General features: G+C 32.0%; 1 protein-coding gene across 1 annotated transcript in view; it reads right to left on the bottom strand.

Moving 5' to 3' along the window:
• The window catches only part of CCDC178 (coiled-coil domain containing 178), a 366,636-nt gene that overhangs the window by 291,672 nt on the left and 61,217 nt on the right, over positions 1-13,747 (bottom strand). The window contains exon 9 of the mRNA XM_004273779.2: positions 8,544-8,694. Within this exon, the coding sequence (XP_004273827.1) occupies positions 8,544-8,694 (151 nt within the window). The remainder of the gene's footprint in view (positions 1-8,543; positions 8,695-13,747) is intronic.

Genomic DNA, 13,747 nt, shown 5'->3' with positions numbered 1-13,747 from the left:
ACAATAAATGCTGGAGAGGGTGTGAAGAAAAGGGAACCGTCTTGCACTGTTGGTGGGAATGTAAATTCATACAGCCACTGTAGAAAATAGTACAGAGGATTCTTAAAAAACTAAAAATAGAACTACTATGTGACCCAGCAATGCCACTGCTGGGCATATACCCTGAGAAAACCATAATTCAAAAGGACACATGCACCCCAATATTCATCGCAGCACTATTTACAATAGCCAGGACATAGAAACAACCTAAATGTCCAATGACAGATGAATAGATAAAGAGGATGTGGTACATATATACAATGGAATATTACTCAGCCATAAAGAGGAATGAAACTGGGTCATTTGTAGAGATGTGGATGGACCTAGAGACTGTCATACAGAGTGAAGTAAGTGAAAAAGAGAAAAACAAATACCATATATTAACGCATACATGTGGAATCCAGAAAAATGGTACAGATGAACCTATTTCCAGGGCAGGAATAGAGATGCAGATGTAGCGAATGGACATGTGGACACAGTGGGGGAAGGGGAGGGTGTGATGAATTGGGAGATTAGGACTGACATATATATACTACCAGGTGTAAAATAGATAGCTAGTGGGAACCTGTTATAAAGCACAGGAAGCTCAGCTCAGTGCTCTGTGATGACCTAGATAGGTGGGATGCAGGGGGCAGGAGGGTGGTCCAAGAGGGAGGCGATATATGTATACATATAGCTGATTCTCTTCCCCATACAGCAGAAACTAACACAACATTGTAAAGCAATTATACTCTAATAAAAAAGTAATTGAATAATATTTTTAACTTATATCCAAAAATATTAACTAAAATTTTAGCAGTGACATAGACTATAGGCTTTTTTTCTAACATATACAAAACTAACACAACAATTAGAAAATAACTGAATTTATAAGATTGCAGCATTGTTATCCTTTAAAGAATACTATTGGAAGCAACCAATATTTACAATAGTTAATACACAGGAATTGTCTCTAAGAGCAGACAGTGGAGTACATGAAATCCATTGGACGATGAAGATAATGTTTACAAAATCACAATGGACTGTTTCATCTAAAAGTTAATCATAAGGCACCAAATGCATACAAAACAACAGTGATTTTAAGTCTGTGCTATTTATTGCAATGCCAGTAACTTTTCTTAGCTATTTCACTCGTCAATTATAACATTTCCAAAATCTATCTGTTTTATCATATAGATAATGTTTGATAAAGACAAAATCAAGGAATTTTCATTCCAAAGAATAAGTAACTTAAATCACAAATGATATCAAGGGGAAAACCCCCTAGATGTAAAACAATGTAAACACCAAGAGTCATTATGTAGTTTTGGTTAATGTTTTAAGTGATGAATCAATGCCAATATCAACAACATTTGAAGTTAAGTAAAGAGTAAAATAGTATAACCCACATCTTAAATTGTTGCCATAACAAGCTCCAGTAGATAATACCTCTATAGGATTAATGATGTGAAAGCCAAGAAATTTAATTAATGGAAATATTGTCTTTAAAAAAGTGAGCTGAGCAAAGGGCAAAGTTAAAAGTTTTCAGAATTTTGGAAAATGTGAAAATGCAGGCAAATTATTTAAGACTTATCAGAAATATAAGGCATATGATTTTTACTTGAACTTCTAATACTATACCACGATTCAACTTTCATTATTTTTCCATCACAATATTTTTTGTTAAAATTAGTAGTTATGTTAATATTTTAAAGTTTTAGAGACATTTATAACAGCTTTGTTTATAATACTTAAAAAATGAAAACATACTAAATGTCCAGTAACAAGGGACTAAGAGACTCTCAATGATTAAAATTATATTGTAAAATATAAAATGATTTTGCAATGTTTTTATATAAAGAGAAACATGTCATCATTACTGTATGCATATAATATCCTTTTAAAATATACTACAAGCCTATCTATATAAAACAAATATTAACAGTGACTATACTTAAATAGTGAGATCATAGATCAGTAATTTCTTCTACTCACATGAGTGTATTCTAAACTTTGAGGGATAAAATTAAGTATTTGTGCCATTCAAAAAGTGTCTAAAATAATTTTAGATAACAGTTTGTGTAATGAATCCCACCAATTTTATAAGGATCATAAGGAAGAAAATAGGATCCATTAGTAGCAACTGCAGTGTAGTATAGTGGTGAAAGCCTGACTGGAAATCATTTGAAGTGGGATTGCAAGGAGAGAAATAGAAATAATGAACACAGAAAATCCTTTCAAGGGGTTTTGCTGCAAAGTATAACAAGAAATACAATTTATCTTAGGGAAAGATTTAAAACCAAAAACATGAAGCATTCAAAACAGGAAAGTGGAAAGTAAAAGGAAAGAGAATAAACCTAAAGAAACAAAAAGAAAATTATAACTATAGAAACATACATTAACATTTCAGAAGTTGGAAAATTGTAGAATTACTAAGTCCAAGAGCCATATCTATTTTTTAATTCAATTTTTAAAAATTTGAAAAATCTCATTTAAAAAGTGAAAAATACATATACGATTAGAAATAAGAGATAAGCAAAAGTATAAAAGAGAATTCTATATCATATTATATTACATTTGAAATTTTTAATCCATTTGGATTATTTCTAGGACCATTAAAAATGATAAATGAATATCAAGGATAAATATATAGCCTGATAAGACTAATCATCATAAAATAAAACAACTGTCTATGAAAAATAAAACAATAATTCAAACAATCTAAAAAAATTAAAAGCAACAGTCATATTTTCACCAAGATGTTTTATGAAAATTTTAAGAAAAAGTTATTTAAATCTATCTTAATTCTCCAGGTAACAGAAAGGGAGAAAAGCTTCACAATTTATTTACAAAACCAGCATAATCCTGATAAGAAAATCTATCAAATATAGCACAAATTAAGAACACTGAAATACAGACTAACTTATGAATATGGATGCAAAATCTTATATAAAATAATTGCAAATCAAACTCAGCAGTAAATTAAAAGAATAAACCATAACCAAGCAGAGTTCACCCTAAGAATTTAAAAATGATTTAATTTTAATATAATACATCATTTCAATAGGTCAAATGAGAAACCATTTAAAATCATCTTTACAGATGCTTACATTCTGTGAAAGTAATCATCTATTCCTGATAGTTTTTATAACCTGAGTATACTTTTAAAATCTTTAAAATGATAATGAGCATAGGTTTGAAATCAATATTTACATAACATTAACAACTTCTTTAAAATAAAAATTGAAATAAAGAAAGCCAATTTCATAGATGTTATTTAATATTTTATACATGTCACACAAAATATAGACATAATAAGAGATTAAAACCTGATGGTGAAAAAAACTAGCAATGTGTAATTTTATATATGTTACCACATTTTATCCATATAACACATAAATATTATATAATAAAACAATAACAAAAATTGCATTGCAGTTTGGCTGTATCACTTCATAACTTTGTGTGCATGAGATAAATCACCCTGCTTCTTTAGACTGGTTTCCTATTCGGTACATTAATAGTATTAATGATAATTATTAGCTTATTTATTTTTAATAAATAAACTGCTTAATTTGAAAGATTTTGAAATAAGAATATCAATCAAAAGGTATAGTTTAATAGATGTTTTGTGGTGTTTGGATTTATACTTACAGTGTCTAGAGCAATAAGTTAGCAATAAATATTAAATGTCTACTAAAAAAGACAACATCCAAAAATATGAAAATATCATATATGTAAGAGGAATTCGCTTATTTACAAACTTTATCTGTAAACTAAATTATGAAAAATATTTTGTATGCCTGTCATTGTTTAATAAAATATGAAAATCACAAAGGATTTCTATATCTTTTTTTTTTTTTTTTTTTGCGGTACACGGGCCTCTCACTGTTGTGGCCTCCTCTCCTGTTGCGGAGCACAGGTTCCAGATGCGCAGGCTCAGCGGCCATGGCTCACAGGCCCAACCGCTCCGCAGCATGTGGGATCTTGCCAGACCGGGGCACGAACCCGTGTCCCCTGCATCAGCAGGCGGACTCTCAACCACTGCGCCACCAGGGAAGCCCAGGCTTTCTATATCTTTAAACATCATATTTGTATTATTTTATCAAATGACTGGATAAAATGAAACGTAGATGGCCGTTTCTTTAATATCACAAGAAACAAAGAGTTGCAGATGATGAAATTATATTCTAAAAACAAATTCCTGAACTATGGGAGAAGTAGACTTCAAAGAAAACATGGGGAAAAATTATAGAAAAGCAGCTTTACTTCTACATTTAAAACAAATTTGATCTTGACAATATTTTTAAAGTACTTAACCAATTTCAAGATGTTTTCTAGGTTACAAAATCCATTGTTTGCATAAATGAGACAGGAAAAATGTATTTTCATAGATACAATGACAACACTAGTTGGAGAAAAGTGTACATTAATGAGGTAAAGACTCTAAATTGAAAGCATGATATGCCTTGAAATTTTAAAGGATCAGTTAGGTTGTGTGTGCACTTAGGCAGCACTAATCTTTTATTTTTCTCTTGAACTAGAAGTGCCGATTGCATACCAAAAAATAATGCACGGAAATAATGCACATCATTGCTTTTAATTGAGTGCTTAATATGCCCACTTTGCAAATCTAGCTTAAAGGTTTTTATAATGAGGAAGATACAGAAAAAAAGTATATCTAAACTTCATCATGTTCTCATCTTCTCTATAAAGTATGATAGCCCACAAATGATTTCCATAATTGAAGAATATTACTAACTTCATAAATACATTCACAGTATCTCATCAAAAATAACATTTTGTTATGGAGGGCCAGACTTGCTATTTTAGAAATGATCAAAAAAATTAAAAAGTGATTTTAGGTTTAGTGAATGAATTTTCCCTCTTTGAAAATATTTTATTACCAGTGATATTTTTATAAATGATAAATTTCAACATGATTAGAAAATTGAGGTCGTAACTATTTAACATTATATTTTATTTCAGTGTCTACAGTCTACATTCCACCTCATCAAGTGCTTTCCAGACTCACAAGGTGAAGTTATTTTCCCCCATTGCCCTTCCTTCCTTCCTTCTTTCCTTCCTCCCTCCCTGCCAACCTCCCTCCCTCCCTCCCTTCCTTTATTCATTAGTTAATTCACTCATTCGACAAGCCTAATATGGCTTTTTTTGAATGTCTACTATGACATTTTATCGAGTGCCTAATATGGGACAGGCACTGTGCAAGTTACACAGAGAAAACAAAAATCACAATGCATTTCCTGTCTTTAAAAAGCTTATAATCTAAAAAGAAGTATACAAGTAATCATTGATTTTAACAGACTGTTGGTGCCAGTAACAGTACAAGTATGGAGGTAAACACAGAGTACGAGAGTTCAAAGCAGACAGAACAAAGTGAAGAAATGGTTTCTCCAAGAACTTTCCTTCAATTTTCCAAGTTGAAGTTTAAAATGAGAGGATTCAGCCAGACAACAGTAGGATGGAGAAGATGAGCTGAGTTAAACACTGACATCATAATCAGAGGGAACAGTATTTATGAAAAGCTGGAAGAAGGAAACCCATGGCACATTCTGGTGTCTTGCAGTTTGTCCAGTAGCTAGAGAATAGTTAGAGGGAAAGAGGCAGCAAGAGAGAAGTTGGAGGTTGAAAACAAGGGCAGATTCCAAAGAGACTTGTATCACTACCTATTTAAGATCAGTTTCTTCCCACTTACTCATCCCAACTCATCCCCTCTGACACTTCAGCCCAGTGTGTTTTAGTTTAGTGATTTTCAGCCTTGCCTATTTCTGGATTCTTCTACATTGCCTATGCAGTGGTGTAAGCCACTCCCATCTTAACTCAGGTGCATACCCCCTACATTGCATAAATAAAAACAAAATACAAAAATTTTCTGAGAAAGAAAATTTTGAGAAATTCCAATCCAGCTCACTAAAGAAGCTTGTAAAAGATACACTTTAGTAACAAGAAAAAAAACAATGCCAATTAGAAATGTCTGATAAAAAGAAAGAGCCATGTGTTAAACTGGGAATGAATATTATCAAACATTTATTGTGTAAATTAATAAGAAATTATCTTAATACAGGAATTACTAAATAATAGGCATAACATGATGGAAAATAGAATATATGTCAGGAAAGTACATATGGTCCTTAAACTGTTCAAAAAGAATTTAATGATGTCGACTTCACATCTGTAAGTGAAATATGCATTCCAAAGATTCTAAAAATTTATAGCCCCAAAACATATAAATAAAACACATCTTAAGAAAATAATCAATTAGAAACATTCTAAACTTAGTTTCATCTAAAATATGGCTTCAAATTATGTAAAGCAAAAATATGGATAGAAAAAAATGAAAATAAAGAAATACACTATCATACTGAGATATATTTTAATACAGCTTTCATAGCAATTGATGCATTAGTCAGAAAATAAATCAGAAATATAAAAGAGTTAAATAACCCAATTATCACAGTTCACAAAATGAACCTATGTAGAACTGCACTCCATTATCAGAGAAAGCATTTTTCCAAAATCAAAAATTTACACAATTTACCTATATAGTATGAAATAAATTAAGCCTTAACAAAATATGAATAATATCTACCATATATACTACCTTTATGAACAAATCAGAATTACATTAAAAATCAATTCAAAATAAATAACTTTAACATTTAGTGCAGTTAGAAGGGTTAATCTGTCTGACTGATCACAGGCTGACTTTTCAGAGAGAGTCTGCCTTTGACGAAGTTCCAAGAAATTGATTAAGGTCCAATTTAGTAAAACTACCCAAATAAATGGAGAGATAGATCATGTTTATGTTTAAGGACCCCATCATAAAGATTTCATTTCTCCATCATATAATACATAAATGAATGAGATTCCAATCATAATTCCAGTAAAATTTATGAAGGAAATGAACAAAAAAATGCTGAAATTTAATGGAAGCACAAAGGTCAAGAATAGCCTAAAACTCTTAAAGAACTGTAAGACTGGGGGATTCATCATAATAGATAATCAAAGCTCATAATAGAAGTTTATTAATGTTGACATTAGGTATGGAGATAAACATGTTAAGTAGACCAAACAAATTAAAAAGAGAATGGAAAAAGAGATCCACACAAAACAAATAAGGAAGCCCCATATGTGAGAGATGATTCTAAATATTAATATATAAGTAAATACAGTAAGTTATAACAATTTGTTTTCTATATAAGGAAAAATGTAATTGGAACCTCACTTCACATCATACCAATATATGAATTTCAAATTGATTATGCTTCATATCTGGCAAGTAAAATATGCATTCCTAAAATTCTGCAGATAGTTTATTTCTTCTAAACTTGTAAGTAATAGAATGAGAAAAAACTCATTTTTTTGAATATTTTAAACATATTTAATCTAAAAGCATTATTAAACATGAAAAGCAAAATTTCAAGCCATTTAGAATAAAATACCAAAGAATATTTTTTGACTCAAAGGCATAAAAAATTTATTTTAAAAGTTCAGAAAAACATAGCTCAAAGGAAAATATTAAATCTTACTACAGTAAAACTGAAGTTTCTCTTCCTGAGAAGTTACCATAAAGAAACGGAAGAAGATTGGGTGAAAATATTTTTAACATGTAACTTTAAAATATTTAGAATCTGTAACATAAAACAAATTCTTACAAATCAATTAAAAAAAAAAACATCGATCAATGTATAGGGTAAAAACCATGAGCAGGTTTTTCACAGAAAAGGAAATACAAATGACCCTCCCCCAAAAAAGCCATTAAATATATGCTCAGTCTCACTCTTAATTATAGATTAATTTAAAAAGCCATAATGAAAACATAATTCAAGAGCCTTATAATAGAAACTCGCAAAAAACCCATTCTTAACTCTAGGTAGGAATGCAAATTGGTACAGGAATATGTATATTATTGCCTTTTACTGAACTATTATTTCTTTTCATCATTTTATTATTTCGTTTTACTAGTGCTTCCTTTTACTAAAGTGAATGAGATGCAACAGGAGAGGAAGGCAGAAAAGATGAGTCATAAGGGAAGATCAGTGAGACACCAAGTGTGAGAGGACTCAGCTCACCATTCCTGAAGGGAACCACCAGCCAGGGGATGCAGGTAGCTTCTAAAAGCTGAGAATGATCCCAGGCTGACAGCCACCAAGGAAACAAGGACCTCAGTTCTAAAACCACAGGAAGTGAATTTTGCCAAAACTGAATGAGCCTGAAAGCAGATTCATCCTGGGGTCTTTAGAAAGAAATGCAGGGCTGATGACACCTTGATTTCAATCAGGAACGATCTGGAGCAGAGGAACTAGCTGAGCTATGACCCGGAGAAACTTCATGATAACTGGGTACTGTTTTAAGCTGCTAAATTTCTGGTAATAGGCAATAGAAAACCAATATAGAAAGAAACTGGCTAACTGTCATTTAATTATTAACAGAGAGTAAGTTCAGATAGCCATGGCACAAAGCTAATGTCAGTATTTTTAAAAATTTTAATTATGAAAACTCACCGGTTTTGATAAAGCAGCTAATTCCTTTCTTGATGACCTTGTTTCCTTCAATAATTTAATCATTGCCTCTTCATTCTCAATATTAATATTAACTTCTTGTATTGATGTACAGTGGAAATTAAACAGACTGTTAAGTTTATCTATCTCTTTCCTAAGAGAAAAAACAGTTGATTTTATCCGCACTGAAGGGGAAATTATATTTTAACTTATAGCTGAATTAGCTTCTGACTTAACCATGTAGATTAATGCAATTTATCTATTCCTAAAATTTTTCCCATCCCAAAGAAACTCCTGAAAAGTACTACTTAGATATAAACAGTAAGTAGTGAAAAAAACTTCAATTTGTTTCTGATGGAAAGGAACTGAGAGAAAAGTGATTTGTAAATTATTTAAAATAAACCACCTTTTGATTTGATTCCAGGTGAGAGACCTAAGCACCTTTGATTCAGAGGTTGGGTAGTACAGGGATGGAAAGGAAAGAAAAAAAGAAAGAGGAAAAAAGTAAGAGAAGAGAAGAAGCTGTAAAAGTGGAAAGATCACACATTACTAAAGCTCTGGTGTACTGTCTTATCTCCCTCACAGTTAGAGCTAAAAAGCAGTAAACTACAGCTTAGGAAAACAAGGGGCCTATTTAAGAGAAGTAGTTGCCAAGGGGATCTTTTTCCTATGTGACATGTCACAGAAAAGACCAGTGCTAATCTGTAAAGCTACATAATCCCTTATCTGGTAGGTAGAAAACAAGTTCCAAATATAAAAGTCACTTTAAAGCATGGTCTTAGAGTTTAATATATGAAAAAAGTACAGTGAGAAAATGACAAAAGTATAACTTGCATAAAATATTAGCAAGTAATACAGATAAGCCCAATTTTTTAAGACACCATAAACAAAATAATAGAGTAGGAGATTTATCTGAAACCCATATAAGAGATCAAAGATTAAATCATTTGTGTGTAATAAAATCCTACAATGCAATATGGAATGGAAAACTTACCCAAGAGACAAACGAGCAGAGAAGATAAACAAGAATTCACAAGAAAATAAATGCCAATGGCCAATAAATATATGATGTGTTTACTGAATTTGCCCAGGCTATGCTATCATGCATAAGCCTGATTTTAGGAGTAGGGTCAAATGAACTGAAAGATATAACTGAAACTGAAAGATATAATCTCACAATATAAATGAAAATTAAAGCAACAAACAAATAGGCAAGAAGCTTCTCCTTTACCCTTCCATATCTGGAGAGTACAGGCTTCCTATCAGAATTCTAGAAGCCAGATCAATAATGAGAGATTGGGAGCCTGAGCATTTAAAATGTACATGTTTGGTTAAATTTCCTCCTTATGAAGTTAATTTTTCTTCTCTCAGTGGTATCCATTTCCCCAGTCCAGATAATAAACTAGATTTTGACTAAGAAGTGAGCAATTGCCCAGTGTCATGGAATGCAGGAGCTAAGTATTATTTTAGTTATCTCCTCATCCCTATTTCCTGAAGCATCAACTGCTGCCATCAATTCCTCAGCCTTCTAAGAATTTTTCAGTGTAAAACTTTGTTACTAGGTTTGCCCCCACTGGTACTTTAGATTTCATCATTCTTGTATCTGCTAAATCAGAATAAATTTAGAAGAATAAAATGGGAAGAATCATTTTACCTGTTAAGAATTACTATAAAGTAGAGCAATCAAGACACCAAAGAATATATGCTGTGTGTTTCCATTTATATGGAATTCAAGAACAGACCAAACTAACCATGGTGATAGAAGTCAGAATGGAGATGACTTTTTAGGAGAATGGTATGGACTGAGAAGGAGAACAAGAAAAAACTTCTAGTATGCTGGAAACTTTTTATATCTTAACCTGGGGCATGGTGACATGAGTGTATATACATATACATAAAAAATCATAAATGTATACATTTGATAGCACACATAATCATGTTTCTATATGTCTGTTAATTCTTAAAAAATAGTGAAGGAAAATTAAACATATCTTTAAAATTTTATTTAATAAAGCATTTATGACTCCACTGATGCTTATAAAAGAACTTCTAGAAAATGTACGTAAATGAGAAGAAAATTAACGAGTAAGTTATATGGTGTAACAAATAATAATGAGTAACGGAAGTAATAATAATATGCCTTTGGGTCCATCTAAATATTAATTATAAAAATCACCAGCTAATTCAAAATTGAGAAGGAAAAATTTTAGAAAATGGTACAAGATGGATAATGTTGTATTTGTAATTAATATGGACAAACATGTGTTTGTGCCAAATAGATTAATGAAAAAAATTCTCTTCTGTCATCAAGAAAAAGAGAGAGGGCCCCCTTCCCCCCACCAAAAAAAAGAAATGAACGACGAGAAGTTACAACTGATACCACAGAAATACAAAAGATCATAAGAGACTACTATGAACAACTATATTCCAATAAAATGGACAATCTAGAATAAATGGACAAATTCTTAGAAATGTACAATCACACAAGACTGAACCAGGAAGAAATACAAAATATGAACAGACCAATTACCAGTAATGAAATTGAATCAGTAATTTTAAAACTCTCAGTGAACAAAAGTCCAGGACCAGGTGGCTTCACAGGTGAATTCTATCAAATATTTAGAGAAGAGTTAACACCTATCCTCAAACTATTCCAAAAAACTGCAGAGGAAGGAACATTTCTGAACTCATTCCACAAGGCCAGAAACACCCTGTTACCAAAACCAGACTGAAATATCTCAAAAAAAGAAAATTACAGGTCAATATAACTGATGGACACAGATCCAAAAATCCTCAACAAAATATTAGCAAATGGAACCCAAAGAAACATTTAAAGTATCATACAGTGTGATCAAGTGGAATTTATCCCAGGGATACAAGGATTTTTCAATATCCACAAATTAGTTAATGTGAATAAAAAGCATAGGATCATCTCAATAGATGTTGAAAAAGCTTTTGACAAAATTCAACATCCATTTTTGATAAAAACTCTTAAAGTGGGAATAGAGGGAATATACCTCAACATAATAAAGGCCATATATGACAAACCCATAGATAACATCATACTGATTGGTGAAAAGCTGAAAACACTTCCTCTAAGATAGGAACAAAGCAAAGTTGCCCACTCTGGTCACTTTTATTCGTCATAGTCTTGGAAGTCCTAACCATAGCATCAGACAAGAAAAAGAAATTTTTAAAAATCCAAATTGGAGGGCTTCCCTGGTGGCGCAGTGATTGAGAGTCCGCCTGCTGATACAGGGGACATGGGTTCATGCCCTGGTCCGGGAAGATCCCACATGCCGTGGAGCGGCTGGGCCTGTGAGCCATGGCTGCTGAGCCTGCATGTCCAGAGCCTGTGCTCCGCAACAGGAGAGGCAACAACAGTGAGAGGCCCGCAAACCGCAAAAAAAAAAAAAAAAAAAAATCCAAATTGGAAAGGAAGAAGTAATATTGTCGCTGTTTGTAGGTAACATGATAGTAGTCATAGAAAATCCTAAAGACACCACCAGAAAGCTACTAGAGCTCATCAATGAATTCAGTAAAGTTGCAGGATACAAAATTAATATCCAGAAATCTGTTGCATTTCTCTACACTAACAAACTATCAGAAAGTAAAATTAAGGAAACAGTCCCATTTGCTCTTTCATCAAAAAGAATAAAATACCTAGGAATAAACCTACCTAAGGAGGTAAAAGACAGGTACTCAGAAAACTATAAGATGCTGATGAAAGAAATTGAAGACTACACAAATAGATGGAAAGATATACTGTGTTCTTGGATGTAAAAATTAATATTGTAAAAATGACCATACTACCAAAAGCAATCTACAGATTCAATGAAATCCCTATCAAAAGACCAATGGCTTTTTTCACAGAACAAGAACAAATAATTTTATAATTTTTAGGGAAATACAAAAGACTGCAAATAATTAAAACAACCTTGAGAAAGAAGAGGAGGAATCCTGGAGGAGTCACGCTCCTTCATTTCAGACTATACGGCAAAGCTACAGTATCAAAACGGTATGGTACTGGCACAAGAACTGGCACATAGATCAATGAAATAGAGCAAAGAGCCCAGACATAAACTCACACACTTAATTAATATATGACAAAGGAGGCAAGATGTATAATGGAGAAAAGACAGTCTCTTCAACAAGTGGTGCTGGGAAAACTAGAGAGTTACATGTAAAAGAATATTAGAACATTTTCTCACACCATATACAAAAATAAACTCAAAACAGTTTAAAGACATAAATGTAAGACCAGAAACCATAAAACTCCTAGGAGAAAACATAGGTAGAACACTCTGTGACATAAATCATAGCAATATATTTTTGGATCTGTCTCCTAAAGCAAGGGAAATAAAATCAAAAAAAAAAAAGGAACTTAAATTTTGCACAGCAAACGAAACCATCAACAAAACAAAAACACAACATACTGAATGGGAGAAAATATTTGTTAATGACATGACTGATAAGGGGTTAATATGCAAAATATATAAACAGCTCATACAACTCAACATCAAAAAACAAGTAACACAATCATAAAATGGGCAGAAGACCTGAACAGACATTTTTCCAAAGAAGACGTACAAAAGGCCAACAGGCACATTAAAAAATGCTCAACAACATTAATCATAAGATAAATGTAAATTAAAACCACAATGAGCTATCACGTTACACCTGTCAGAATGGCTATCATCAAAAAGAACACAAAAAAAACAAATTTTGGAAAGGATGTGGAGAAAAGGGATCCCTCCTACACTGTTGGAGGGAATGTAAACTGGTGCAGCCGCTGTGGAAAACAGTATGGCAGTTTCGCAGAAAACTAAAAATAGAATTACCATATGACCCAGCAATTCTACTCCTGGGTATATATCTGAAAAATACAAGAACTCTAATTGGAAAATATACATGCACCCCAATATACATAGCAGGATTATTTACAATTACCAAGATATGGAAGCAACCTAAGTTCCACCAGTAGAATAAATGGATAAAGAAGATATGGCTTGCATATATATATATACACACACACACATACATATATACATATATATACATGTATATATATACATACATATATACATATATATATGTAAAATGGAATATTACTCAGCCATAAAAAAGAATACAATTTTGAGCAGAAGCAAGAATAATGACAATCTTTCTGCCTGTGGAACAAAAACCACATTTACATAAAGATAGAC

The sequence above is a fragment of the Orcinus orca genome, chromosome 15, assembly GCF_937001465.1.
Source record: "Orcinus orca chromosome 15, mOrcOrc1.1, whole genome shotgun sequence".
In the NCBI taxonomy this organism is placed as follows: Eukaryota; Metazoa; Chordata; class Mammalia; order Artiodactyla; family Delphinidae; genus Orcinus; species Orcinus orca.
The sequence above is the reverse complement of the archived record's forward strand: the minus strand, read 5'-3'. Positions and strand labels throughout refer to the sequence as shown.